This window comes from Onthophagus taurus, chromosome 6 (assembly GCF_036711975.1).
Source record: "Onthophagus taurus isolate NC chromosome 6, IU_Otau_3.0, whole genome shotgun sequence".
NCBI classification, from domain to species: domain Eukaryota; kingdom Metazoa; phylum Arthropoda; class Insecta; order Coleoptera; family Scarabaeidae; genus Onthophagus; species Onthophagus taurus.
Window position 1 is genome coordinate 1,468,677 of NC_091971.1, and position 27,604 is coordinate 1,496,280.

The following is a 27,604-nucleotide window of genomic DNA, read 5'->3' on the forward strand; positions in this document are numbered from 1 at the left end:
GATAAAATCAAAGAATCAGTTAGTAATCTTTTACTGTTCTATTTAATACATTCCGATATGGATCAAGGGATTTTGATACGCAATATGGTTTCTGTACTAGAACGTTGGTGCAAAATAATTTGATGTGAAGAATAATGTTGCGAAATGATTTAAATTGTCATAAAAAGTATAACAAAAAGAAGATAAATATATTCTAAAAAAAAATATAATATTATAAAATAAATTATTTTTGTATCATTATTTGTTGGCGGATTAACCATCAACATCATCGTACCCAGGTTCTGGCGTTTGAAAAACTATTCTGTAAAGCAAACCTCCCGTTATTCCAGCCATAAAAGGTCCAACGTAATACACCTGGAAATTAATTAATTAGTAATCATAAAAAGTAATCATGGAAGTTTATTTATGTACCCAATGATAACTTAGGAATTCGCCGTTGTTTATAGATGGTCCTATTGCTCTAGCCGGATTTAACCCAGCTCCAGAAACATCTCCCTAAAAGAAACAAATTTATAACAAAATTTTTTTATTTAATAAAAAGTTTACCCCAGCAAGAATCAAGACTGCAATTAGAAAACCAAACCGAATACCGAGAGAATCAATTTTCCTATTTCGCCAATCCCAAACGGCGGTGCATACGATAACAATTAAGAATGTTAAGATGTATTCGCAAATGCACACTTGCCAATCCTCCAAAGATCCCCGTTTCTTCAACGTGAAAATACCAACGCTTTTCTCGTTAAAAAAGGCCTCTTGCATTTCTTTCGACACAATCGCCTGAAATAAAATTTTTGGTTAACTCATTTTAAATTAATTACTTATTAACTAACCAATGCCGTCGCATGTCCAGCTATACTACCAAGAAGTTGAGAAATCATATAAATACATAAATGTATTAAAGAGAGGTAACCCGCTAAGAAAGCACCGAGAGAAACTGCCGGGTTAATGTGTGATCCAGAAATATGGGAGACGCACTTAAAAGAAAAGATTTTTGATGACAATGTCAGGATATTTAGAAAGAATTAACAAGACTTATTTACCTCCACCGAAACTGATATAGATAGAGCTACGGCGAAAGTAACTTCAAGTATATTACTTAAAACACCATCAGCTAGACTAGAAAGAAAAAGTAAAATAAAAGTTCCAGTAAATTCTGCGATAATGAGTTCCACATATCTATAAAAAGGTACTTTTTCGTATATGATGAATTTTCGACCTAAAAAATAAAATAAAGTGATTTAAAGTCATAATCTTAATACAGGTTTAATTTTACCAAGAGGTTTTATACGGACATACACATTTGATGACTTAGTTTGATCATCCGCCATTATAAAATTAATGACAATGACAATTTTAAAAATGTTAAAATTTTAATTAGACAGATGATTTGATTTTTTTTGAAATTAAATCAAAATTTTTTTGAAAATTTTAATAATATTATTTTATAATTTTTATATCATATCATCAACATTAAGGTTCAATTTAATATATGATAGAGTCGATGTGATTTTTTGTAAATTTAAATTTATAAATTATGTGCCATCTAGTGGGGAATAGTTATACCCAAAAATAATTACAAACAGGTCGTCTCATACCATTTCATATTATAATTGTAAAATGATCTATATTTTACATAACATATACAGATAAAGTAATAAAATTCAAATAAAATATTAAATTAATTACATACGCCTAACTTCACATTGATTTTTCAAAACACTTTTTTTAAAATAATCTTTTCAAGGTTATATTTTGACATCGATTGGTATCCTTGCAAATACCGAACACATCCGAACGTTCCAGATTCGAGGCCGAGCACACCCGATCATACGAAAATAAATGTTCTCTGTATTTTAAGGTGGCCCTAAAGAAAGTTTAAGTTTAGAGTTTAAAACTCGTAAAAGTTTTAAATATGGAAATAGCTAACGTCGTGGGGGCGAATCCTGGTGCCCCACGAACGAGTAAGGTTATGCTGGAGGGCGTAGGCGCTCGCGTTATTCGAGGACCTGACTGGAAATGGGGAAAGCAGGTTAGCTTTCAATATTTATATTTTTAACTACAAATGGATTACTGTTATATGGAAAATGTAGATTGTTTAAAGTATTGAATTTATGGTCTTTATAAAAAATATGTAGGTTAGAAATTATTTTGAGGTTAGGTCTATAATAAAAAAAAAAAATTCAAAAAATTAGAGATTACTAAAGATAAAAGATGTTTTTTGTTATTTTTAAATTAATTTTATGATTACAAATAATTTTTTCTACATTAACTTGTTTATATTGAAAAGTATTATAATTTTATTTTGTTGAACATAACCTTACTTTTAATACTTAATTTTTATTTGTTAATAATTTGAATATTGTAGGATGGTGGTGAAGGTCATGTTGGTACAGTTCGCAATTTTGAATCACCAGATGAAGTGGTAGTTGTCTGGGATAATGGAACAGCAGCAAATTATCGTTGTTCTGGTCAATTTGATTTAAGGATCTATGACAGTGCCCCAACGGGTATAAAACATGAAGGTACAATGTGCGATACATGCCGTCAACAACCAATTTTTGGAATTCGATGGAAATGTGCTGAATGTGGTAATTACGATCTCTGCTCAATTTGTTATCACGGCGATAAACACCATTTGCGCCATCGTTTCTTCCGGATAACTACACCAGGTAGCGAAAGGGTTTACTTGGAGACTCGTCGTAAAAGTAAAAAGATTGCTGTAAGGGGTATTTTTCCGAGTGCGAGAGTTGTTCGAGGCGTGGATTGGCAATGGGAGGATCAAGATGGGGGAAATGGTCGTCGTGGAAAAGTTCAGGATATCCAAGATTGGTCAGCAACTAGTCCAAAATCCGCTGCTTATATCGTTTGGGATAATGGCACAAAAAATTTATATCGTGTTGGTTTTGAAGGAATGGCAGATTTAAAAGTTGTAAGCGATGCAAAAGGACAAACTGTTTATCGGGATCATTTACCTTGCTTGGGAGATCAAGGCTCAGGACGTTCTGGACCACCAGATTTGAAAATAGGCGATCAAGTTAGCGTTGATTTGGAGTTAGAAATCGTTCAATCTTTGCAATTGGGGCACGGGGGATGGACAGATGGGATGGTGGAATGTTTAAGTACTACAGGGACGGTAGTTGGGATTGATGAAGATCACGATATTGTTGTCGCTTATAATAGCGGAAATCGGTGGACTTTTAATCCGGCCGTTTTGACTAAAATTGCTGCTCCACCTGTTGGAGAAGGTTTCAATGAAACTCCGCAACAGCAGTTTGCCGTTGGCGATGTTGTACAGATTTGCTCTGATTTAGAACGTATTAAAATGTTGCAGAGAGGACATGGAGAATGGGCTGATGGAATGACTCCTGTAAGTGATTATTTTTCTATTTAATTATACAGGTGACCCATTTGAAAGCGGAGCACTCTCGTAAAATTTGTATTTACTATCCGATTTCGACAATTTTTTTTTTGAATTGTAGACCATAAAAAACTGTACCTTTGGACAAAGAGTCATATTTTTCTTAAAAAAAGCAAGGCCTACTATTTCACTTTTTATGTGAAAAAAATGAAGAAATCATATTAGGAAATTTTTTACAAAAAATCTGAGTACACCACTGCATTAAGCGCCTTTTGAAATGAGCATATACCAAATTTCATCAAAAATGGTTAGAAATTAAAACCGTTATAGATAATTGAAAAATATCATTTTTATGAATTTATTTGATCTGATCTGATCTAGTAAACCATGACAAAGAAGGTAATAAAATACAGATAATAATACAAAAACTATTTACATTTGCTACAGATGAAATTAATTGATAAAAAATTATATTTTTCAATTAACGGTGTTAATTTGTAACCAGTTTTGATGAAATTTGGTATATGCCCATTTCAAACGGCTCTCAATGCAGTGGTGTACTCAGATTTTTTGTAAAATATTTCGTAATATGGTTTCTTCTTTTTTTGCACATAAAAGGTGAAATATGACTCTTTGTCCTAAGGCACAGTTTCTTACGCTCTACAATTCAAAAAAGAATTTGTTGAAATTGGGTAATAAATACAGATTTTATAAGGGTGCTTCACTTTCAAATGGGTCACACTATAGGTATGTATTAATTCTAGCTATTAGAACTAACGCCAGACCTGGATCTATAAACATATACATAGAATAATAGTAATGTTGGACCTTATCATTAAGTATAACCTAACCTCAATCGTTCTGTTATAACCTCAAAAAGTTTCATTGTTTAAATCCTTCCTGTTTTGGAGAAAACAATGTTTTCCTTGACATCACTTTACATTACATTACATTACATAGAATACATATCGGGTAGGCGGACCAACCAACCTTGCACCGCGACCCTAAGGATCTATTGTACCCCGATAGATATCGTTATCAAATTTCACCGTGCAGTCCAATGCTCTTAACGAACATTAATACCTTGCTCGGCGAAAGGTCATTCAGATCTTTTGAGGAGATAAACTGCGACCCAAAAATCGAGAATCTGATACGGTTAACGGCAGGGAAAAAAACATGCTCAACCGTCTCTGCTTCCTCCGCACATAGTCGGCATTCAACATCGTCGGCTAAACCCAACAAGTTGAGGTGTGCTTTTAATCGGCAGTGCCCAGTAAAAACACCCATTAGAACTTTTATGCTACTACGGGCAAGTCCTAAAATATTCCCGGGTTTGACAGTGGCGATGTTAATAAACACCTTAGCATGTCTCATTCCAGGAGAATTGGTCCACAGTAGGCGAAGTCTCTCTTCAGTCCACAGTCCAATCCTATATTTGGCCATCGCAAATGATACACCAACTGCTGGTTCCGGTCCCACAAACGCTTCAGCGCTGCCATCTCGTGCTAGCTTATCTGCCGCTTCATTGCCAGCAACCCCAGAGTGACCCGGGACCCAGATCAGAGAGACTCTGTTATCACAACTCAGTGTGTTTAATGTTCTCTTACAATCATTAACCAGAGCCGACACCGTTTTCACGGCTTGCAGCGCCTGGAGAGCGGCTTGACTGTCTGAGAAGATTCGTACTGTCATGTTCTTCACCCCTCTTTCAAGAAGGATTTTAGCACCCATGTCAATAGCAAATACTTCCGCCTGGAATACAATACAGTACGTACCCAGGCTGTAGGCTTGCTTAATTCGAGGTGTCTGGCAGTATACTCCTGCTCTTACCCCTTCAGGCGTTTTTGATCTATCTGTGTACAAGCAAATGTCTGCTCGAACCAGAGAATTTTCATTTTCGATCCAGGACTGTCGCTCAGGCAGTACAATCTGGTATCGAGCATTAATCACTGATAGTGATACCGCCAAATCTGACGGCATTGATAGCACAGTATCAGTGCTTATAATGTCTTCCGCAGCCCATTGGTAGGACATGTCGGAACAGTTTTGAGCATATTGCTTAAATCTGTAAATGGTTGTTCTAGCCACTTTCTCTATATGTAAATGCAGAGGAGATAGGCCAAGCAGAACCTCCATTGCTAGAGTTGGCGTTGTGCCTATCGCACCAGAGATTGCCAATCCAGCTACTCGTTGAATTCGTGAAAGTTTACTGATAACTGAAGTCTGTCGGACTTTCCTATACCAGGCTGCTGCTCCGTATGTGATCATAGGTCTAACCACAGTCACATAGAGCCAGTACAGTCTTTCAGGGGTAAGACCCTAACTTTTTCCACAAAGACTGCGATGACATCACTTTGATGAAATATTAAATTAAATCGGCGATTTTAAAAACTATATACATATAAATTAAAACTGTAATGTTGGAACTTTATCATTAGGTATAACCTAACCTCAAACGTTCTTTTATAACCTCAAAAAGTTTTATTGTTTAAATCCTTACTGTTTTGGAGAAAACAATCTTTTCCTTAACACCACTTTAAGGAAATATTAAATTCGCCATTTTTCAAATTATATATAAAATAAAATTGTAATTTTGGAACTTTATCATTAGGTATAACCTAACCTCAAACGTTCTTTTATAACCTCAAAAAGTGTTATTGTTTAAATCCTTACTGTTTTGTAGAAAACAATCTTTTCCTTAACACCACTTTAAAGAAATACTAAATTAAATCCGCCATTTTTCAAATTATATATAAAATAAAATTGTAATCACCCCTTGAAGTTTGTTGTAGTCATTCAGATACACCCTGTATATTATATACAATATATACAACAAAATTGTAATGTTGGAACCTTATCATTAGGTATAATCTAACCTACCTCAAACGTTCTTTTATAACTTCAAAAAGGTTCGTTGTTTAAATCCGTTTTGGAGAAAACAATCCTTCCCTTAACATCACTTTAAAGAAATATTAAATTAAATATTAATACAAATTGTAATGTTGGAACCTTATCATTAGATATAACCTAACCTCAAACGGTCTGTTATAACCTCAAAAAGATTCGTTGTTTAAATCCTTACCGTTTTAGAGAAAACAATCCTTCCTTTAACATCACTTTAAAGAAATATTAAAATAAACCAGCGATTTTTCAAATTGTATACAAAATAAAATTGTAAAGTTGGAATCTTATCATTAGGTATAATCTAACCTCAAACTTTCTTTTATAACCTCAAAAAGTTTAAACAACGATTAAATCCTTACCATTTTGGAGACAACAATCTTTTCCTTAACATTACTTTGAAGAAATATTAAATAAAATCGACGATTTTTAAAGTTGTATATAAAATAAAATTGTAATGTTGGAACCTTATCATTCCGTATAACCTAACCTCAAACGTTTTTTTATAACCTCAAACAGTTTCTATATGTTGATAATTTATAACATATGCAGTAGGTCTAATGTTAGTTCTAGTGCTAGTTTTTAGTTCAATTATTTTTCCATTATTAAAATTTATTAATAAATTTTTTTTTTTTTCAGACTTTAGGAAAAGTTGGTCACGTTCAACAAATCTACAACGATAATGATTTAAAAGTGGAAGTGTGTAACACCACTTGGACTTACAATCCTCTCGCCGTAACTAAAGTAGCAAGCAGAGATGGAACGATGCACGGTACAACTAGCGGAGAGCGTTTAAGCGCTTTACTTAAAAAGCTATTTGAAACACACGTATCGGGCGATGTGAACGAAGAATTAGTAAAATCCGCTGCGAACGGGGATGCCCAGAAATGCGAGGAAGTTCTTAAACAGAGTAGTTCAGCTGGGGCTGGAATAGGTCCCGACGTAAACGGGGTTTTTGCCGGCCACACCGCCTTGCAAGCTGCCAGTCAAAACGGCCATTTGGAAGTTATTACAATACTGTTACGTTTCCACGCTGACGTCGAAATCGAGGACAAAGATGGCGATCGTGCCGTCCATCACGCTGCGTTTGGTGATGAGGCCGCAGTTATGCAATTATTGGCGCACGCGGGTGCTGATTTAAATGCGCGTAATAAACGTCGTCAAACTGCTTTGCATATTGGTGTGAATAAAGGACATATTGGTGTGGTGAAGATGCTGTTGGAATTGGGGTGTCATCCAAGTCTACAGGTAAGTTTTTTTTTTGTATTTTCAATTTCAATTTACATTTTTATTAATAACTGTTTAACATTTTATATTTAAAATTATTGCGGTCTTACAAATATATTTAATATCTGCAACAATATCAACATTCCATAATATTCCTTAGAAATTAAGATAAGGAAGGAGCATTAACTAAAACGAGGCGATGGCCATGAACAAACACTTGGTCAATATCCAACCAGAAATGTTCCTTATTTGTTAAAACTTGAAGTATAAAATGTTGGTGGAAATAGTTTTCATATTAACTGAGTTGTAACTCACAACACAACTTTTTGGGAGATATTTTCATTAATTTTGTTTAATTACCATGTTTCTAGATATGACTTTTCTGTCCATCTCATTATCTGATATATTTCTAGTTCTATTCTTAATTTTTACATTTCAACGTGTTTCTCGTTGTGTTTTCTGGCTTTATGTTGTTGACTTCATTTATATTTTTCTCATTTTTAAGATTTTCATTAATCTTAAACCAGCCAAAACGTGGAAACAGTAGGTAATAGTAGAGTTTTCTGCATTTTTATCAGGTATCTTCTTAGACTTGAGAGAGACTTGTTTGTAGCTCCTTTTCCATTCTGATTTTATTCTGATTTTGATCTATCTTTTCTCCCATTTTGTTTTTGGCTGTTTCCATATCACTGACCTTTTCGCTGTTTATTTCTGCCATAATTCTAAAACTACTGCATCTGCTATATCGTTGGGCACTTCACTCTATGAGTTAGTATAGAAATCAGTTGGGAATGGTCATGAATTAACTGGGTACAAAAGAGAGGTTTGAGATGGTTTGATTTTCCGTTACGCATGGAAGAAGAGAGATTACATAAACAAAGTTACCAATGAATACCATATCTTTACAAAGTCTAAACGTTTTAAATATTGATTAAATATTATATTTATTTTATCAGCTATTATTCCAAATAAATTAATTTCTACTGAAATTGATATCATTAGCTATTATATCATGTTTCTCTCTCCCTCTAATACCAGGTATTACTTTTCAAAAAGACTAGAAAGACATCACTTGGGTAAAATATGAGACGATGAGATCAGTGTATTATCCACGGCGAAATTGTGTTCGTAATTGATTAATTAATCTACCGGTTCCGGTTTCTTTTATCTCCACTTTTCTTCCCTCCTCGTCTAAGCTTTTCAACTCTTCCTCCCCAACACCGTCGAGGTCCACAACTGCAGCGATCAATTACTGTCAGACTTGTATTACTTTACTTTAAACCGGCGGCGCAAACTTGATCCTAATATAACGAACGTCGTAGTCAACGCGTGCCTTTTTGCGATCACTTTTTAGCACGCCTTCGTAACCCCTTTAAAGGGCGCTTGTTTTTTTTGTTAGTGTCGCTCGATTACTTTTCGGGTCCCGTGTTGACAAAGTTTTCTCCTCGTCGACGTCGTCGTCCCTTTTTTTTTTGTTAGACTTGTTTATTTGATAACTTGACTTGTATATTTTCTGATTCAAAAAATTGTTGTTGAATTTACGTCTTTTATTAGTTCCGTTTAAAATTTTATCTATAGAATATTTTATTACTCACAGAAAAAACTTTTCAAGTCACGTCATATTTAACACAAAGCATCGCCTCTCAATAATATCGATTGTAGTCGCTGAAAATTGAACCTGTCCCGAATCTAGACGTCCATTGTCGACTTGCGAATAATGCGACTCGCCCAGCAGGTGAGAGGGATTATCTCGTGGAACTGAGTACGACGACGTCGCCGTCGTCATTGTGCACACGGACGATTCCCGGGTCGGTAATTAGCTTCAGCCACAGAAGCTGATTGTAGATTTATGTCTCTCGCCTCCTTATCGTTCGTTCGCTGGATCCCCAGCGTTCGTCGCATATCGGAGATGAATTGACGCCATCGTAGCTTTGTGCAGACGTTCTACGCCCGGCAGTTAGCGCAGACAATGCGTTTTTGTTCGGTTCCGATTAAGCAGAGATGGCAAACATCCCGCTTACCGGCTTCGTAACGATCGTGTCCCGTGATAATGAGGTAATTGGGATCGCAAGAGAAAATTGTAGGCGTTTGAATGTGAATTAAGAGCTCTTGTATAACGATCATTTTATAGTTCAAAATGACAAACATTTTATTCGTACAACTTACCTAGAAACATTCGGGTTCGTCTCTCATGATGGCTAAATCCGAATATTTCTAGTTTTGGATCTAGTACCTGGCGCTGAATAATAACTAAAACTAGAATTAATATTAGTATGAATATTCTAAAAGAATTTGTGTTAATAATAAGAGAGTAATTTGATTCATATCTATAAAATATTTTAGCTTAATTTTCATGAGTCAAAATCCAAAGCCAATTGCCATGATATTTCATCGTAAACAACTCATACTTGTGTTACTAACCTACGAGAGTTTATGCCCCCTGTGTTTTATAACTTCATAATAACATCAATTAAGCGGACTAATACAAGTGTACCAATAAAATAATGCCAGAGCGTTTTCACCGTTTACGGCGCCTGTATAAATTTAATGTACGTGAAACGGAGTTACGTGGGGTTTATGGTGGTGCAGAACGATATGTTTCATTTATGGTAATTGTTGTCGTAATTGAACGTCGCTTGGGGAATAATTAGGAGTCCCCGATGTAACTAATTAATCCACCGTCCTAATTACAAAATCAAAGTTTAATTAAGAAAAACAATACAAAGCTTTAAAAAATCGTTGGTTTAAATAAAGATTTTCTGGGAAGTTAATGGTCCGTTTTCTGAAGTGATAGTTCTAAACAAGTGTAAATGAGTCCTAAACAGAAGTGTGAGGACTACTACTAGGAAACCAGAAACTTATTTACCGAACAGTAAGGGCGTGGTAGTAAAATTTTATGGCTTATCGTGAAATCGGCCGTTCCGAGTACAATAAATAAGCGAATTAACGAAAGTACTGCCGACGAACGATAAACTTTTCCCCCGAGGTTGCCGGACTACAACGGCAACCAGCGAAAGAATTTTATTCGACCCTCGGTAAAAATTGTTGTTTGGCAGTTTTATGTAAGCGTAGGCTGTACTTTTCGATTACAAACTCACGGGGATGAAATGGGAACTTGGATCGTTTCAATGGAGAAAGTGATATTAATTAAGGCAACTTTTCGCATAAACTTAATGTCTTACTTATTTTAGGGCTATGATCAAATTTATATGGACCCCTATTGGTTCACGTTGGGAAGCAATAAAAGGCTTTCATGGGGGTCGTTAAAAGAAAAGACAGTGATAAAACGAAAAATGAGAGCTAAGGGAAAGTTGAGTATGATAACGATATAAAATCTCGGAGATTAATCAAGTTTTTTTTTATAAATTTTAGATGTTGCAATAAATAATTAGTTAGTTATGTTTATCTATTCGTATTGATTGATTATGGGGATATAATTCTGTTGAATTGCATCACAATTTATATTTCCCCCACCAGTTAAACCGCCGTAATTAATGTAGCAGAAGTTTTCCGTTATTCCTCGGTGCAGATGGTCGAAACTGGAGCGGTTTAAATTATTTATCTGCGGCATTATGTTAATAGGCGCGAATATTCGAATAAATTGCAGTTTTTAAATCGCGCCGAGGCGTCAGGTGCTGGCTAACTGATTTATATCCTGTTGACGGCGCTTATTCCGCTAAAATATTTATGTTATTCTGGACTGTTTAAATCGCGTCCTGCTGCGGAATTAAATTTCAATTTTAAACAGTAATGTCACTAGCTTGTCAAACTTGTGGATATTTTCGGCATACAAATATTATAATAGCTAACAATTAATAATACTAAATATTAGCTTAACATTAAGATTTGTGTTAACTTTACTTAATCCTAACAGACGGAGATGGTCCAATTAAACATTTAACATGCAGTACGTGATAACGGTTATTAAAAGCTGCGGACGTACTGCGAATAGAAATGGGACGTCCCAACCCCGCTAATTTAATATATCGTCGGTTGGAGTTGGGAAAGGGCTAACTTTCATTCGATTTTTTTTTTCATAAATCCCGCGGGAGTACGTGCCCCTTTTGCGGCGAGTTAAACGGAATTGCGACCGCCTTCGATTATAAAATTAGTGTTATCCTCGTAATTGGATTCTCTCAACTAATGGAATTCAGCGAGTGGTAACAAAGCGGCTACTGTTGCGGTACGTTCTGCATGAAATGCGGTTTTAGCCGCGTCGTACGTCGTCCCTCTTTCAATATTCATAGACCAATAATGCAGTCAACCCACTTGTATGGACTTGTAACTATTTGATTAGCTTCGACCTGAAATTCGATGTTGTGGTATTAATTTGATAATCGGCCAGAGGCGAGAAGGACTCGTGACAGAATTTAATAAGCATATGAATAGATTGATTTTATAAATTGAACTAAAACTATAACGAACACTACAAATAAAACTTAGAACTAGAACAGGCCGTAGATATTTTAATTATGTAAGAAGCGATTTTTTTTTGATTATTTACATGGGATTTGTTTTCGGTGCTTAATCAAGCACAATGGTTTGAACATTTTCTTGTTTCCACACGTTTCAACGTTCGTGATCAATATCCCCATCAATAATAACGACTGTTCCGTTTCGCGCGGACGTCCTCGTCGCGGCACCGGAAAAGTATCCCATTACCGGAATTAGGGGGATACTTGAGATGACGAACGGCTGTGTGCACGATCGGCCACTCGCAATGGGAAACAATAAAAATGTCCGCCGAGAACTGGTTCTCATATAATCCGACGATTTGTTAACCAGAGACGTGGATACAATTTCGAAAGTATTACGAATAAATAGAAAAAATAACTAGAATATTTGAAATGTTAAAGAAAAATCTTTAAAATAATAAGAACGGAAGTAAATTTGTGTTGTATTGAATGAAAAATGATGCCACACGTCAGTAGCCGTAACGCTGTAGGTTCGTGTTTTTGCACGTCCGTCGTGTGAAAGATGCAAATTCGGTCCCTCCGGCTGACGGTAACGACATCTAGAGGGAAATCTGACCGAGGCGATAAAATCGGAGTGGTCCGGAAACGTATCGGTCGGGAAATCGTTGGGTTTTACTACCACCACCATCGGTCGACGTTTTCCATTATTCGGAAAAGTCGTCGTTTAAATGGAATCCGTGCGGATGTTTCATTATATTATTGCTGAATGTAAAAACCCGCGTTATTGTTGTACGGAAACGTTAAAACTAAAATATATTCTAGAATTATTTTAAATTATATTAAAACTAGACCTAAAGGTACAAAGAGAGTTAGAGGCTAGACAATAAATAAACAACATACTGAAATAATCCCAGAAAAACGGTTAAGTGCCTTACTCGAAAATTTGTTTGGTTATCCTCGGTTTATAACTACTACCCCTATTCTGTTCCAGTAATACAGCCAGTGCGCCCTTAAGTGAGCACGAAAAATAAAAAAAATTGGGGATGCAGAAACGGTAATTGCGCTCGAGCAATAAATTTAACCCGGGGTTGGTTTTGGACGTATTTTTTTAAGTGCCGGCCCATTAACTGTATATATTTATCTCGGCTGGTCTTCGGGAGTGGTTTGCCGCCACATATTTTCGCCCTCTTCTCGTTTAAACTGCACTACCAACATTCGTTAACTCTTCTTCTCTGTACGGGCGACGTCGCTAACGACCGAGACCCTCGCATGTACAGGTGAATTCGAACGCAACCCAAGAGGTAAATAAACACAGTTACTGAAAGGGGTACAATAGGCACACCCTTTAGAAATATGTCGTTTTGCTTCCCCCCAGGTTGCCGCATAAAAGGCTATCGCTTTTAATTTGGAACTCGGTCCTAAACCTTCACCTCTTCACCCCCTTTTTTTCCGGAACTGCGCGCTTTGTCTTCCGTCCGAGATGTCGAAAGAGGAAACAAGTTGTTGGAGAGTCGGGCACTAGGACTTCCACTCGAAAAAGTTCACACAGTACTTGAAAAGAAGTTGTGTTTTTTCTTGTGGTGCTTGCAAAGGAAGTTGGAAAACTTTTTCGGTATAATTTTTGTTTTTATTTGGTTCAGGTGGAGTTTTTTTAATGGCTTAGCTTTCATTTAAGGATATAATTTAGGTTAAACTATAGTTGGTTGTCGGAAGCCGGTGTGAATCGGTTCGAAAACAAGCCATTACTGAAGTTTGGAGACGTCGTAAGTTACGGTGGTGTCGCCGACACCGCGAACGCTACAAAATTTGATAAGTGGGATGTGCGAACGCGCCGAGAGAGCCTCCGCTCTTTCAGGGCTCTTTCGGCGAAAGATAATGGGCACTAGTTCGACCTAGTTTCTAAGCGCGGGATTGGTTAATAGCTCGGTAGTATCGCGAACTCGTAAACATTCGAGTTATGTGCGGTCTGACGGCGATAGTAACGGAGTCCTATTACAACTCTACGCATAACTCTTAACAGAAATTTCACATCTCACCACATTGTTAATATTCCAAAATGTTAATAAAGTCGTAATCATAAAAATTGAGTAAAAATTATATGAAAAGAACTCCAAATAAAAGACATTACCCGAATAACGTAAAGTTCTTTTTGAACGGAGTTAATGGCATGTAAAGCCGCTTGGCCGTCAGGTAAGTTATTAAATGGGGTGTCTTTCATGGGGGTTCCTGTATTTGCGACGTATTTTGCATGCGAGAAGTGCTATTCAAGAGTTACAAGATAAAAACAGGTCTCTCTTGTAAACAAACTCCACGCAATAATTTTACTGAAAACTGCTTTTACTTGATCTTATTCATACGAGGAATAAATGTTAAATCCTTTTATGTTACTTTAAAGTTTCTTTCATTTTCCTCCCAAAACAATTTTTTCAATTTCACTTTTAATAATTATCTTTTATTTTCGATTTTTAGTTTACAAAAACGTGGGGATTTGATTCAAGAAAAAACGTTAAATGCTTAAGTCTAAATTAATTATCTGCAATGATAAACGGTAGTTGTAGGGATTTCGTTTAGAATATAAAACAGTTGGTTAATGGCGCGGATGGGGTTGGAAAAGGTCGCTAGAAATAGCGTCAAGGGATATAAAACCGTCAGAAAATATTAAGCGGGACAACCATTTAACGCGAAGAGGACTAAGTAGAGATGTTTGCCTCCGCCGTAACGAACAATGGCACAATCCTTCCTTTGGTCCGAGATCGGCAATTATCCGCGCGTCGCGACGTCGACGTCGTCAACACGACACCTCGTGCCCTAACGACCAGCCTCGCGAATAAATCTTAATTAAAAATTAATTTAATGGAAACTCGTCCTGTTTCGACGATTTTAAAGGGTTAACATTCCCAGTTTTGTCAACCGTTTCAGAGTCAATTTCTTTTTAATCATTCTTGCATGAGCTGATCCGAAGAGAAGTCTATGTTTGTGGTAGTATTTGTTATTAAATTTCTAGATACAAGGAAAAAGAAGCTCATTAGAAACAAAGCAAAGTAGTATTAAATTTTCTACTCAAAACTTCTTAAAGAAAGGGCTACATTTCAATTCCCCTTTAAAGTCCTCTTGAGGCATTTCTCGTTCTTAGAGTAAGACAACTCAAAATCATTACCATAAGTTGTTGAGGGATACAATGGAGAGAAAGAGAGTAGGGGATTCGGGGCCGAGCCACAAAAGAGCTTCGAATCCTTACGTTTACCCCCCACAGTTGGGTCCGAGGGCGTCGTCGTTGGAGGGTACCATTCAATAACAATTACCGCAAACGACTGCCAGCTTCCCTTATGTTTACGTTTGTGACGTCGTTTGCAAAAACAATCCTCACAACACCGGCATTTTCGTTGTTGTTATTGCCCCCGTGAAAGGGGGGAAGAACGTCGGGAATCAGACAGGTGCTACTACCGTTGGTAAAGATGGGGTGTTGTGCTGCCTACGCCCAGACGCCCTCGCCTTTTAATGTCACACGCAGGGGAGCTCCAGGAACCCGTACACGTCTCAACCGGCCGTAATGGTGATTTACACCACCGTTAGATGAATTTAATGACGGCGTTTTAGACATACAACGTTCATTCTAAGGTGGTAGTGTGCTTACATTCCGTGTGAATTAAGTTTATTTCCGAAGTATTGTGTGTTAATTATGGTGAGAATGCATCACCTAAATTACTGTAAATGGAATAATTAAAATGATTAATTGAACTCGAAATGTTTCTTCTTTTTTTTTAGTAGTTTTGTTTATTTCTTGGTTTGCCAATTAGGCGCGTATTATCGTCATAGGTCGTTCTTTGAAGCGAAATCCCAAATCCTCTTTAAATCCTGCCGGTCGGGGACGTAATCTCGCTCCGTGGGCTAATTACCGCGGGATTGCGCCGTTCCCAATTATCCTGTATGGACGTGTATGTTATTTAATCTGTGCGAATTGTCCCCTCATGGCCATTTTGAAGTCAACGTGCCTCGGGCGTACGATATAGTACCGCGCTTTGCAACCACCGCCATAGGGGGTTACAACCCGTATTATCTCTACAATTGATTTTAATACATCGATTGAGCAAACATCACCGTAGCTTGATTCTCATCGATCGAACGAACAATAGAGAGTTGATTGTGATGTTGATTATTTAGTTATGTGTATTTAATTTAGTTGTGCAGTTTTATGAACTCAAATACTGTTAGTTGATTGATTTCCACGTATTGCAGTGTGTTAAAATAGCATGCTTCCAAACTTCTCTAACCAATAAACTGAGTTCCTTGTAATTTTAACTACACATGTTGCATGTCAAAGGGTAAACGAAAGGGGGTTAGAACGAGAACCCTAGCAATTCCGGGGCGTTTCCAGTTTTGAACTGACCCCATACCGCACAAACTTGTCAGCTGAATAGAGTAAATTGACCGTGGTTAAATGTAATCATTCCAAAAGTTTATACCACTCTAGGAGGGTGATGGTATCTCCATTCCAAATTTTCCTATTTCAAAGATATTATAAAACATTTCCTTTTTTATGGATCAAATCAAACTTTGTAAATTTAATGCTTTCATTGACGAGATCGTTTTTTAAAAGGAGATGTTTTAAGGAACGACGAGAGGTTTATTGGTATGAACAGTTGCCGATGAAATGCACCGTTAAAAAACGTCTCGCCGTCAGTAGAAAACCCATTTCATTCGCAAGATCAATATTGAAACAGATGGGCAAAGTAGCTTCTTTCGCTGAGAGAGCGTTTTGACAAATTCTTTTATCGCCCGTCCGGAATAAACTTCCGGGAGGAAGTTCGTGTTGATTTATTCCTGTTCGGGATTTTTCATTAATTCTCTATTACTCGCGCTGGGAAATTAATTAAGGCAAATTCGTTGTATGGCGAATGGCAGCCCGACCTAACGAATCTCCTTCGGGGAGGGGCAAGAAACTGAGAAATGGTGGAAGAGATGTTGAAGTATCGATGTCTTTCGAAGCACTTTGCAAATTAATCGCAATTGTTTGTGAAACCACAAGAAACTTTGTAGTGTAGCTAGGGGCAATGTTCGTTTTCTTTGTATTATTTCATTATCTTTTAAATAAGTTAAATAAGAATTTCCTTTTAAATATTTGTATATTATCTTTGAACTACAACAACAATTACATTAGACCAAGTACTAGGTTTAGTTTAGATAGTGTTTGAAAGATTTTTTTTTTAAACAAACATTTACGATCTGAGATGAAGGATGAAAAGGTCGAAAATTTTATCGGCTGGGAAAACCGGGTTATTGAATTTTTTATGCCTGACGAGTCAGAACACGTTTGTCTTTTGCGCGATTGTCTCCACACTCTCGGACTAAAACCGCGGGGAACCCCCCGTCGTCGGTTGAGTTATGTAAATAGACCGCTGGCGTTGGGATGGTGGCGGCGCCATCGGCAAGAGGGCGAAAGCCGGCCTACGCCCCTCGGCCATTTGCATAATGCCTATTCTAATGCAACACACGGGACCGACCAAACTAGAGAGCTCGGGTAGGGTTCGCTTCTTCCGCACAGAGTAGTGCCTCTTTATCTCGCTTTTCCTATGACTACCGCTTTTTGTAGAGTTACTTCGTCAGGAATAACTAGACCATTCTGAATGGTAATGAACTAAGTAATTTTCTCTATAAAGTCTACCGAACCAAAGATTAATGCATATGAAATACCGGCACTATTTAACTGATTTGGAAGCGATGAAATTTAGTACCATTTATAAAAAGGGCATCGACAATAAATACGGAAAATAACGCCAGTGCACAGGTGCGATAGTTTTTTATCTATACAAGCTGGAAGTACGAACGTATAAATAAATTGGGGTTGCGGTTGGCCAATGTTTAAAACGACCCGCCCCATAATTGGTGTCAATTCAACGGACCACCAAATGAATTGAGATGGAACGCGCGGGTCCAAAACAAATTGGCCAGTTCAAAAAAAAATATCTACATGCGGATTGTACTAAAAACAAAGTGGGACAACGGGGCTAGAGGCCGACACGCCGTTGCCCAGTTACAACCAGTAAATTTTTAATAATGCCACGGATTAACGTTTACGCTTCGCGCAGAGTTTTTGCAGAGATTTTTTACGTACCTTTGATTTAGCACCGTGAAAAATCGCATTCCGTTAATCGGATTTTATATTTGTATTTGTCCAAACACTTTTAGCACGCACAACAAATTGTACTTTGCCAAAGAATAACATAGAAATTCATCGACAACAATTGTATTGCTCAAATTATCTAAACTAATTACACGAAATCGTATAAATAGATTCAGAACTAATTTACAAAGGGGTTTATTAACTACCAAATTAAGCCCTTAATCACTCTTCTCAGAGATGTAAATTAATAATTAGTAGGTCGACATTTATTAAGTATTAATCCAACTTCTTCATTGTACACGGTAACGAAGAGAAACGTTATTTAGTAAATTAAACTTGCTTGAATATCTCAATAAGATGTATATTTATAAGTACTAACACTAGCACTATCACTGGGACTAACATTAGACCTAGAACTAGAAATATTTGGGTTTAGCCGCCTTGAGAGACGTGCTAGGTTAGTTCTAGTTACAGTGCTAGTTAGCACTTGATATCATTATGTTGTATATTTTCATTGAACTAAAACTAGAACTAACACTAGACCTAGAACTAGAAAGTTTCAGGTTTCAAGACGCACGGCTAAACCCAAATTTTTCTAGTTCTAGGTCTAGTGTTAGTTCTAGTTTTAACTATCATTCACCGCTAATATCATAGCGCTAACGTTAATTCTAGTTTTAGTTCAATTAACATCGGCCGTGAAAGCCTACGTACTTATAGAAAAGGAAAGGTTGACATGATATGGACATGATAGATTTGGAAGTGGATCCTGTCAGGAAAACATAGAAAAGGAAGACTTCGTAGAATATGGGCGCAGGGCGTGAAGGAGACTACAATTATGATGATATTACAAGATAAGAATGTCATATCCATTTCTTCTATTAAGAAATAAAAGATAGATAAAATTGAAATGTCAACGTACTGTATATGAGGTTATGGATGTCGTTACAGAAGTGTAAGAGTAAAGTAATGGATAGGGTAAAAAGTTTTTAATGGGACATGGTATAGCCTATAAACCATTCCAAGTACGGCTCTTTATCACAATTTCATAAACCCCCCGGAAAAGTACCGGCGTAACGATTTCGGATTGCAATAGACGCGAACAAGGGAGAGAAGTTATAGTTTATCGCACGTCGTAAAGCAAATTGGCGGAGGCGCCGCGTCTGCCACAAATCGTTAATACCGGAACTGCATCCGCCTCGTCTACCGAGAGATACAGGACAATAAATTCCGCTTCCGTTCATAAGCGTCCTATTTGATCGTATCGCCGGTGAAGAACGGATAGGAGATATCATATTTCACCTGTTTTCTCTACGGTATCTGTTTCGACGTCATCCCAAAAATAAACGTGACCGCGACGCGGCGCTATATGAGGAAAATATGGACGGGCTTCCGTAGCTTCTCCGCATTGAATATTTAAGAAGATAAATTGGCAATCTACTTCAAAGTATATTGGTTCGTGCGCGTTGAGATTAAAGGAGGCGCCGCCGGAATACCGATTGAAAGGAGCCGCGTCGCGACGCCGCTCATTTCATACATTTTCATTACATCGACCTGGCGATAATTTGACGCTTTTGCTTTATACCGCACCAATAAGTATTTTTGCTGGAAAAACAAACCTGTGAATAATGAAGTAATCAAAATTCTCATATTGGTTAATTTTTATTCAAGCAACCTTTACAAAATATAAAGTTTTATAACGGCATCTGTTTATATTTAACTATAACAGTATACATATCGTTACCTGTTATTGGCGGGCAGTTGTAATTTCAGTAATTTGATCTAAGAGCAAACGCAAGGCCTCAATGGTCTTCTCCGTAGGATTACGACCGATCCTGGTGATTCCTGAAACTGCCTTTCCCTAATAATCCCGCTTTCGGCACCTTTCCGTAACACTATCGTAGCATAATAGGCCATAAAAATTCAATTCGACTCGCAAACTGATATCGTGCGACGATAAACATACAATTTATTCAACCGTGGCCCTTCGATACGGCCCATGGATTTCCCTCTCTCTCTCTTTGCCGTCTCATTTTCGACTTTAACGTTCCATCTTTAACGGTGCTTCAGTCGCCCTAGAGGTTCGTCGAGTAGTACGAACTCATCGTGTACGTCTCGGTTATGCGCTAAAGTTATATAGTCTGCATATTATTTACTTGGAAATTGTTTCGAGTTTCCACCGAACTTCGCTTTCCTGAAAATCATTATCTACGATGACATTAAAGTCTGGTGATTAGATGTTTCGTTTTATCATCTTGTCTATATGAATATAAATACGATTGCTTTATAATGTTTCTGGAGTATCAAACAAATTGGATTGCTAATAAGTTCATTTGCAAGTAACGAAGTTAAAGTATCGTATCTAAATGAACGCAAATTTAATAATGAGACGATGAAGTAATAAAGTCAATATTAACCCCTCAACTGGGTTGAAACTTCAGCTGCAATCCGTTGGGAAAAGGGCATTAAGTGAGGATGGAAATCTCGTAATAACGTGAGGCTTTTTCTCTTCTCGTACCTACCTCGAAGCACAGCAGCCCATTCCCGTTATTGTTCTATTCTATTTAAAACTCATAGCGCGAGCTTTTCGTAACGGGCAATTCGGGCCGGGTGGGGCGAATAGGGCGCCTATGTTCGGAGGCCCCGGGCACACGGGATAACAGAAGATTGCGTCGTTCCGCCGATGCTCTGATTAAATTGTTTTCGTTCCTAGGCAAGCAACGGCCGATATAAAGAAGACCGACCGCCGTCGGAGCATTCTTGATCTTCGTGGAATCACAGGACGGTTGGGTCTTTTTCCGTTCCTCCCTTCAGAACAATTACGTCCGCTTCATGACCCCCAGGTCTATGGTGAGCTCCAGTTGATATCATCTCTTAATTGGACCAGGAATCCGGTCTTTTTAGATGATGGCAGATACCGTTTCTCGATTAATAGCTTATCCGACGAAAAAATAGCTCTAAGGGAAATTGAACGTGATATTATAGTTTAGAGGAAATTGTAGGATCACGCCGTTATGAAACAAATTTTCATATCTTACAAACACCCTCCCTACTTATTATTCAAGCCCCACTTTTGGGGTTTCAAAAGGGCATTATCTCATTTAAAAATCGTTAGCGAGAGGTCATTAGTGAAATGGTGTTGTAAAATTTTCTGCGATATAATTCAAGTATAATTTTAAACCTAAACCAAGATTTATTCTTACTAGAAAATGATAACAAAAATTTTTGGAAATTTGGAAAATATTTTTTTAACTAACACTAAAAGCTAAACATTTGGGTTTTGCCATGCGTCTCTTAAGACCTAAATTCTTTAATTCAATAGAAGTGTACAATAATCTAGCGCTAAATATCAACTAAAACTAGAATTAACACGTTCTATTTTTGGTACAAGAATGTATATATAGAAGGAAGCTCTTAAAGAAAATCATGGATGAACTAGGCTGCTCAGATTAAATGATCCCATCAAGTCCAGGCATCTGTTTCCAGGAGAGACACAAAGGACGCCGAGTATCTTCTTACTCCCGGTAAACTTACAATGTTCTCTATCGCATGATTCGTATCCTTGGAAACACCCTGAAAAGGGAAGTAATACATTAAGTCGTTCTTTATCTATGCTGAATTTTGCGAAATAAGGAAATAACTTTCAAAATATTTTTATTGCTATTTTCTTTGGTAACATTTACTAAATTGATTAAGTTTGTCTGTAAAAGAAAAGTATTCTCAACGGAAGTATTAAGAAACGTTGATATAACGCAACTTTCAGTCTATACAAAGGGAACCACGTTCCCACCCAAGAAGCTCATTGCTCCCTCTGCTTATGATGTCGAGACACGAACCAGAGAAAATGCCTTCATTTCGATTCCGCCCAGCCAACACTGACTCTTTGTCACAACTTTTCATCCTGACGCTTCGGTTTCGCTCGCCGCCGCCACCACCACCACTACTACCAGCATATAGCAGCCGAATCGGGGGCGCCCCTCACGCTTTAACCACCGGGATACATAAGTTACGGCCCCGCCACACATCCGCGTGCACGTGTGCGCGTGGATATTGAATGCAACACTCACATGTACACACACAGTTCCGCGGACACGTACGAGGCCCCCTTCGAATGGGCTCACATATCGCACACATACACGTACTACCGCCGCCGACCGGAACACAGAAGCGGAGGTCAAAATGAAACAGACTCCGTGACTTGGTTAAATTGCCCCCAGTTTCCAATAGAACGGGCCTTGGCGTCCCCTTAACCAGCAGTGGTGGAGCGTGGTGGGTACCTCCTAGCATTGTATTGGCCGACCGTCGATATCGGAAGGTACATTACTAACTTTAATAGAAAACGCCAAGCTGGTCCCTAATATTGCGAGAATGGACAAACATTGCCAAAGTTACGAAGACGAAGATGACAACAGATATGGAAGGAAGTTTTGACAGGTGATTTTAAACATAACCCAACTAAATATGGTGTTACTTAAATATCACCATTCGGAGCATAATGTTCACTAAGGAGTCTTTGAGTCTTTGAAATATTAGAAATTTCAATGAAATCTAGGAGTAGTTTGCCATCGCGGGATATTCCATTTCTATTCCGCGGGCGTCCCTTTAAAATTATTTATTAGCGGTATCCAGAGGAGTAAAAGGAGGAAGAGAAGGCGGCGGAACCCCATTCGGGCTGCCTCTACTGCAATCTATTACTCGCATATTTCCATTTCCAATCTCGCTTTGGCGTCCGCGGGCGCCGGGCGACTTTGCCGCTCATTTGCAATTTAAAAACGGGAATCCGAGGTATCTGGAGCGGCAGAACTTCTGGGGAGGTGCGAGCACTTTCAGCCGTCATAAAGAGTAACCGCCACGGCAAGGCGGTGGCGTTTATTAAACGAAGAACGTCCAGGTGGGATAATCAAAAGGAACACTACCCGGATTCTCATTGAATCGTTAAGAGTCCTTCGCTTTGTACCACCCTCCTGGAAAGATGCGAAGTTGTCCCGTTATCCCGGACGATTTTCTTATTTCGCCCGCGAAAGGGATATGTATAATTACATTTCGCTAGTAATTTACATATTCATTAAAAGTCTCGGACTGGATTTTTTCTTGTAGTCAGTCGTTTACATATTCTGTTATGTTTCTACTCCATGTATTTAAATTGGATTTCTTGGCAAAGTTAAATGCGTTCAATATGGTAATGCCGAATGCGACTTATATGTATGTAAATAAATAATTGAGCAGATTTTTACGATCCGTCTTTTCTCTATATGTATCCGTCTATTTATATCTATCTATTTCATGCGGAGATCAATATGAAAAGAGTGGGATTGGCGCTGGCGTTTACGCCCGCTGCACTGCGGAAAGGGATTATACTTGTTTGCATGATGAATTGCAAATACATATTCATTTAGTTCCTTTTTCGTTATATAAATTCTTGATAATCCAAACATTTGAATAATCTCAATCATGTCGGTGCTTGTAATATAATAACACATTACACGTAGTCTATGGGAAAACAGGGTATCACTATAATTATAACATTGGACCTAGAATTATAATAAGGCTTAAAATTTTAGTTCAACTAACATCAGCCGTGAAAGCCTGCGTACTTATAAGGTTATATCATGAGTACCTTTTTACGCTTGTATCGCTGAGAGGTTTATAATAACGGGTTAAAAAACGCAATATTTGAAAGAACGCGAGATTCTACTTTAAAAACAAAAACAGCTCGAGTTTTTGCTTATTAAGATCACGAGCATAGCATCCAGTGGCCATCTGGTACAACCACAGTAACTGGCTTTTGGTGCGTCCATCTTGTTTCAGCTTCGTTGAATGGGTTTTCAGGATCCGAGCTCGCTTCGTTATTACAGCTTGTAAATTATACCGGGGGTGGTACTTAACCCCTTAAAAACGGATTCAGGCGCCCCTAGTCCCGAAAAGTGGGCCAGTTCGCCTCTGACCACCGTCATCCCGTAATATGAAATGCAATAGATTCAGAACGGGACGGGAATTTTTTTCCGAATGAGGGTTCAGGCAATAAATTAATGTGTGCGGGGGGCGGAGACGCAATTACAACCCACCTAACCGATTTATAACGGCGCTAACAAAAACGCGACGTTCTACGATCGGGGCGACCGTGACGCGTAGTTTTCGGTCCTTTTCAACTTTTCAAATAATTGGATGACCGCCGTAAATTGGACGGGCGGTCGACGTAAATTGCGGCGTATCGTAAAAAAGACGAAAGTTATGGGGCTCTAACGAAATTGCCACATCGCGGAGGCGATATATCTGTTCTGTATGCGATGAGGTTCTTTTGTAACGAAACTCTTACTCGACTTATTTTTTATTTTTGAACAAGTTATTTTTTTTTGCAGGATTCCGAAGGTGATACTCCTTTGCATGATGCCATATCTAAAAAACGCGATGATATGCTGACACTTTTATTGGATCACAATGCGGACATTACTCTCACCAACAACAATGGATTCAACGCCCTTCATCATGCAGCATTACGAGGAAATCCAAGGTACGTGATAATTAAAATTAAAAGAGTTGCATTTCTCAATTTACATAAATCATTCGAGTGTCTCATTAAATCCATTTCTTGGTAACGCTTGTTTTCGAAGGCAGTCGTAACCGCAACTTCCGTTACTCCTCCCCCATTCAATTACAAAGTGTCTATTGCATTAAAATTTGATCACTCACGTCGACAGCGCTTAGTCTTCGCATCAACATAGTATATGTATACTATGGATGGAGAGATACATCGATAGATACATTCACGTTGGCGGCGGTCTCGTCGACAATTTCGAGAACTCGGAGCCTCAGTGTCAGTTGCGGTCCTGCAGCTGTCAGGATCCGATGCGACGCCGCGCTAGCGGAACCGGAAGCAGGCGCCGACTGCGCCAATTTCCGGCGCTCCCGGTTGCAACACGTACCGCGTCGCAGCACCGCCTAGCGCTCGATGCAAAACTATTTTCCCTTAATGAGATTATTATAATATGAAAACTAAAATTTAAATTTATTTACAATGATAAATGAAATGTTTCTACACCACTTTGTTATCATAAACTTAGATCATTTCAGAAAGTATCTATTAATCACACGTTTTGACTAACAGTTCCGTCCGTCGAGTATTTGTAAGTCTGTGGGCGTTCCTTGCAGTTGCAAATACCTTTCGTTGGGGAACGAAACCTCGATATCTACCGCGCTCATCTGGGCGGCTCGCGATTTTTCACGGCAACTTTAATTTCACGACTTATACATCACTGTCTATTCGGACGCGTGGGGATCGTTTCTTCCGTTCCTTCCTCGTTCGTAAGCCGGGCTGTCTACTCCTTCTACTTTCCCGTTTGTGAATACCGCGTATACGGTACGAGATACCGTCTGCAAGGCGTTTTTCACTCGCGAAGCTGTCTGCCGGCGAATTGACGTTGACTTTAACTGGATTTCTTGAGAATACCCCGTTTTGTTAACACCGAAGTGAATCTGTTAAGACTTGTATGGATCTTGGACGTCTGAGGAAGATCGGTGAGAATCTTTTTTACTATGTATCTTCTTTAAGTAGTTTTTTTTACAACCGAGGAATAAGGAAATAGAAAAATAAAAACAAATAAAAAAAATTGTTACAGGTAACAAGACCCGGAGGTTGCCTGTGTGTGATTCGAGTAACTAAGCGGCCATTTGAATTTCAAATAAACGTATTATGAATCCGGTCGATTCGGTCCGTGTCGGGACTGAGCCCATTCGTCGTAATGAAAACTTTCCCGGGTAACTCTAAATTGCGGCCGGGAATGCGAGCATTTGTCGAAATCTTACACCGACGCTGCCGGGACTTGCCGGGAGCAGCCCTCTTTGCAACGTCGGCGGACATAAATCATTGCGTCGGAACTAACTGCGGGCGTCTTTCGGCTTGCAAAAGCTCCGAGAGAGCCGTCGACTCCCCAACCGTCGTGTCGCTTCCGGAACTTTTGTAATTACAGAAGTTCTGACCGGACGCGTACTGTGACAGAACTAGTTTTCTGTAGATATGATATTCTGAACTAAGAGAAACGTCGTCATGCGTTCGTCTTAAAGAGGTGCTACTTTAAATTAACTCATACCTTTTAAATTTGACCAATTGAACTAAAACTGGAACACTAGAAATATTGAGGTTTAGCCATGCACCTCTCAAGTCGGATAGTGTTAATTCTAGCTTTATTAGTATTATTTACAACCTAACCTAGGTTGTGGTATATTTTAAGCACTACCAACTTGTTTCTGAAGATAGCTTACCCCGAGTTTCTATTTCTAGGTCTAGTGTTACTTTTAGTTTTAGTTCAATGAGCACCGGTCGTGAAAGCCTTCATAGTTACACTTTTAAGTAAAGAATTATAATCGAAATCCATTTTATCCGTATTTCAATTTTATATTTAGATTCAGAACGTTCTAAGCTTTTAAAATTTGTTATCTATTATTATCTATTAAAATTATTTACAAAATTTGATATCTTAATCTACTTCACGACATTATAAAATTAATGTTTTCACAGTTTAAAAGTACAAAAACTATTATATACAGGTGTCCCGTTAAGCGTACTGAGCGGCTGTATCTCTAGAACGGTAAGCCCAAGAGGTTTGGGAAAAAAATCCTTATAAGCAAAGTGACCAAGAGAAATAGCTGGAAATTATTTTGAAGTTCGTAATTCGACCGCTAGGGGGCGTAACTACCATTGAGAAACATAAAGTTGCTGCTATCTCAGAAACTTAGACGATGAGCTATAACTTTGACAACATCATTTAATAGCTTGGATAATACCGCATCGCTTTTGTTTTGCGATATTTCTCATATCTGTCATAATAAGGGAGGGGGAGGCCAATACGTTTTCATATGTTTACATTTTAATATCTCCTGGACCATTCAACCGATTTGAATGTTTTCGGTGTTGTTTGAAAGAGCATTTTATGCTCTTTTTAAAGATATTTTCAGTAAGACCGTCTGCTTTAAAACAAATGAGCTAGAGGACGTTATCTGCAGCGATTACATATTTTTGTGATTTTTGAAGAAAAGTTAAATGGAACGATACTATTTACTTCACAGACCCTTAGTCACCTTAAAATTTGCTAAATTTTAGTGAAAACCGCATCTCGATATCGCCACCCGTTCTCGAGTTATAGAAGAAAATGTTAAAAACTCGAGTGCCATCAATCGGATTCAGTTACCTCATCGAGAAAAGCAAATCACATTACCATGGTAACTGTAAACATGTCATTTACTAACGCAGAAGCGTATGATAGAGCGTATGATGATTTATTTTCAATGTTTCGAATACGATGCAACTGCATGGCAAAAATGTGCAATGCAATTACGACAAAGAAAGACATTTTTCTCTAGAAGTGTTTTTAAGATTGACTTAGCGATTACGGAAAACTGGCAACGTGTAGCCCATTCAGACATCTCTATGAATTCGTAAATCATATTGGTGCGCAATGTGATCCCACATAATCTGGGAACTCCGAAAACAATTGTCCACAAGAGTTCTCAAGAGAATAATATCTCCACCACGTTGTTTTACATCAGGCCTTAACAGATACCGATTATGATAACAGACTGAACTATTAC

The 27,604-nt window shown here is 38.0% G+C and overlaps 2 protein-coding genes across 2 annotated transcripts in view; one reads left to right on the forward strand and one right to left on the reverse strand.

Annotated features, from left to right (window-relative positions):
- Window positions 1-174: 174 nt before the first annotated feature.
- Window positions 175-1,348, reverse strand: LOC111424963 (aquaporin-like). Its single transcript, XM_023058703.2, has 6 exons — window positions 1,274-1,348; window positions 1,041-1,216; window positions 831-974; window positions 547-777; window positions 412-495; window positions 175-354 (listed from the first exon to the last, which is right to left on the reverse strand). Exons 1-6 carry the CDS (start codon window positions 1,326-1,328, stop codon window positions 253-255), a joined length of 792 nt encoding a protein of 263 aa, XP_022914471.1. The 5' UTR covers window positions 1,329-1,348; the 3' UTR covers window positions 175-252.
- A 462-nt stretch (window positions 1,349-1,810) lies between these two features.
- Window positions 1,811-27,604, forward strand: part of LOC111424956 (mind bomb 1) — a 275,668-nt gene continuing 249,874 nt past the window's right edge. The window contains exons 1-4 of the mRNA XM_071196407.1: window positions 1,811-2,029; window positions 2,366-3,367; window positions 6,899-7,507; window positions 24,379-24,530. Coding sequence (XP_071052508.1) covers window positions 1,913-2,029; window positions 2,366-3,367; window positions 6,899-7,507; window positions 24,379-24,530 — 1,880 coding nt within the window. The 5' untranslated portion in view covers window positions 1,811-1,912. The remainder of the gene's footprint in view (window positions 2,030-2,365; window positions 3,368-6,898; window positions 7,508-24,378; window positions 24,531-27,604) is intronic.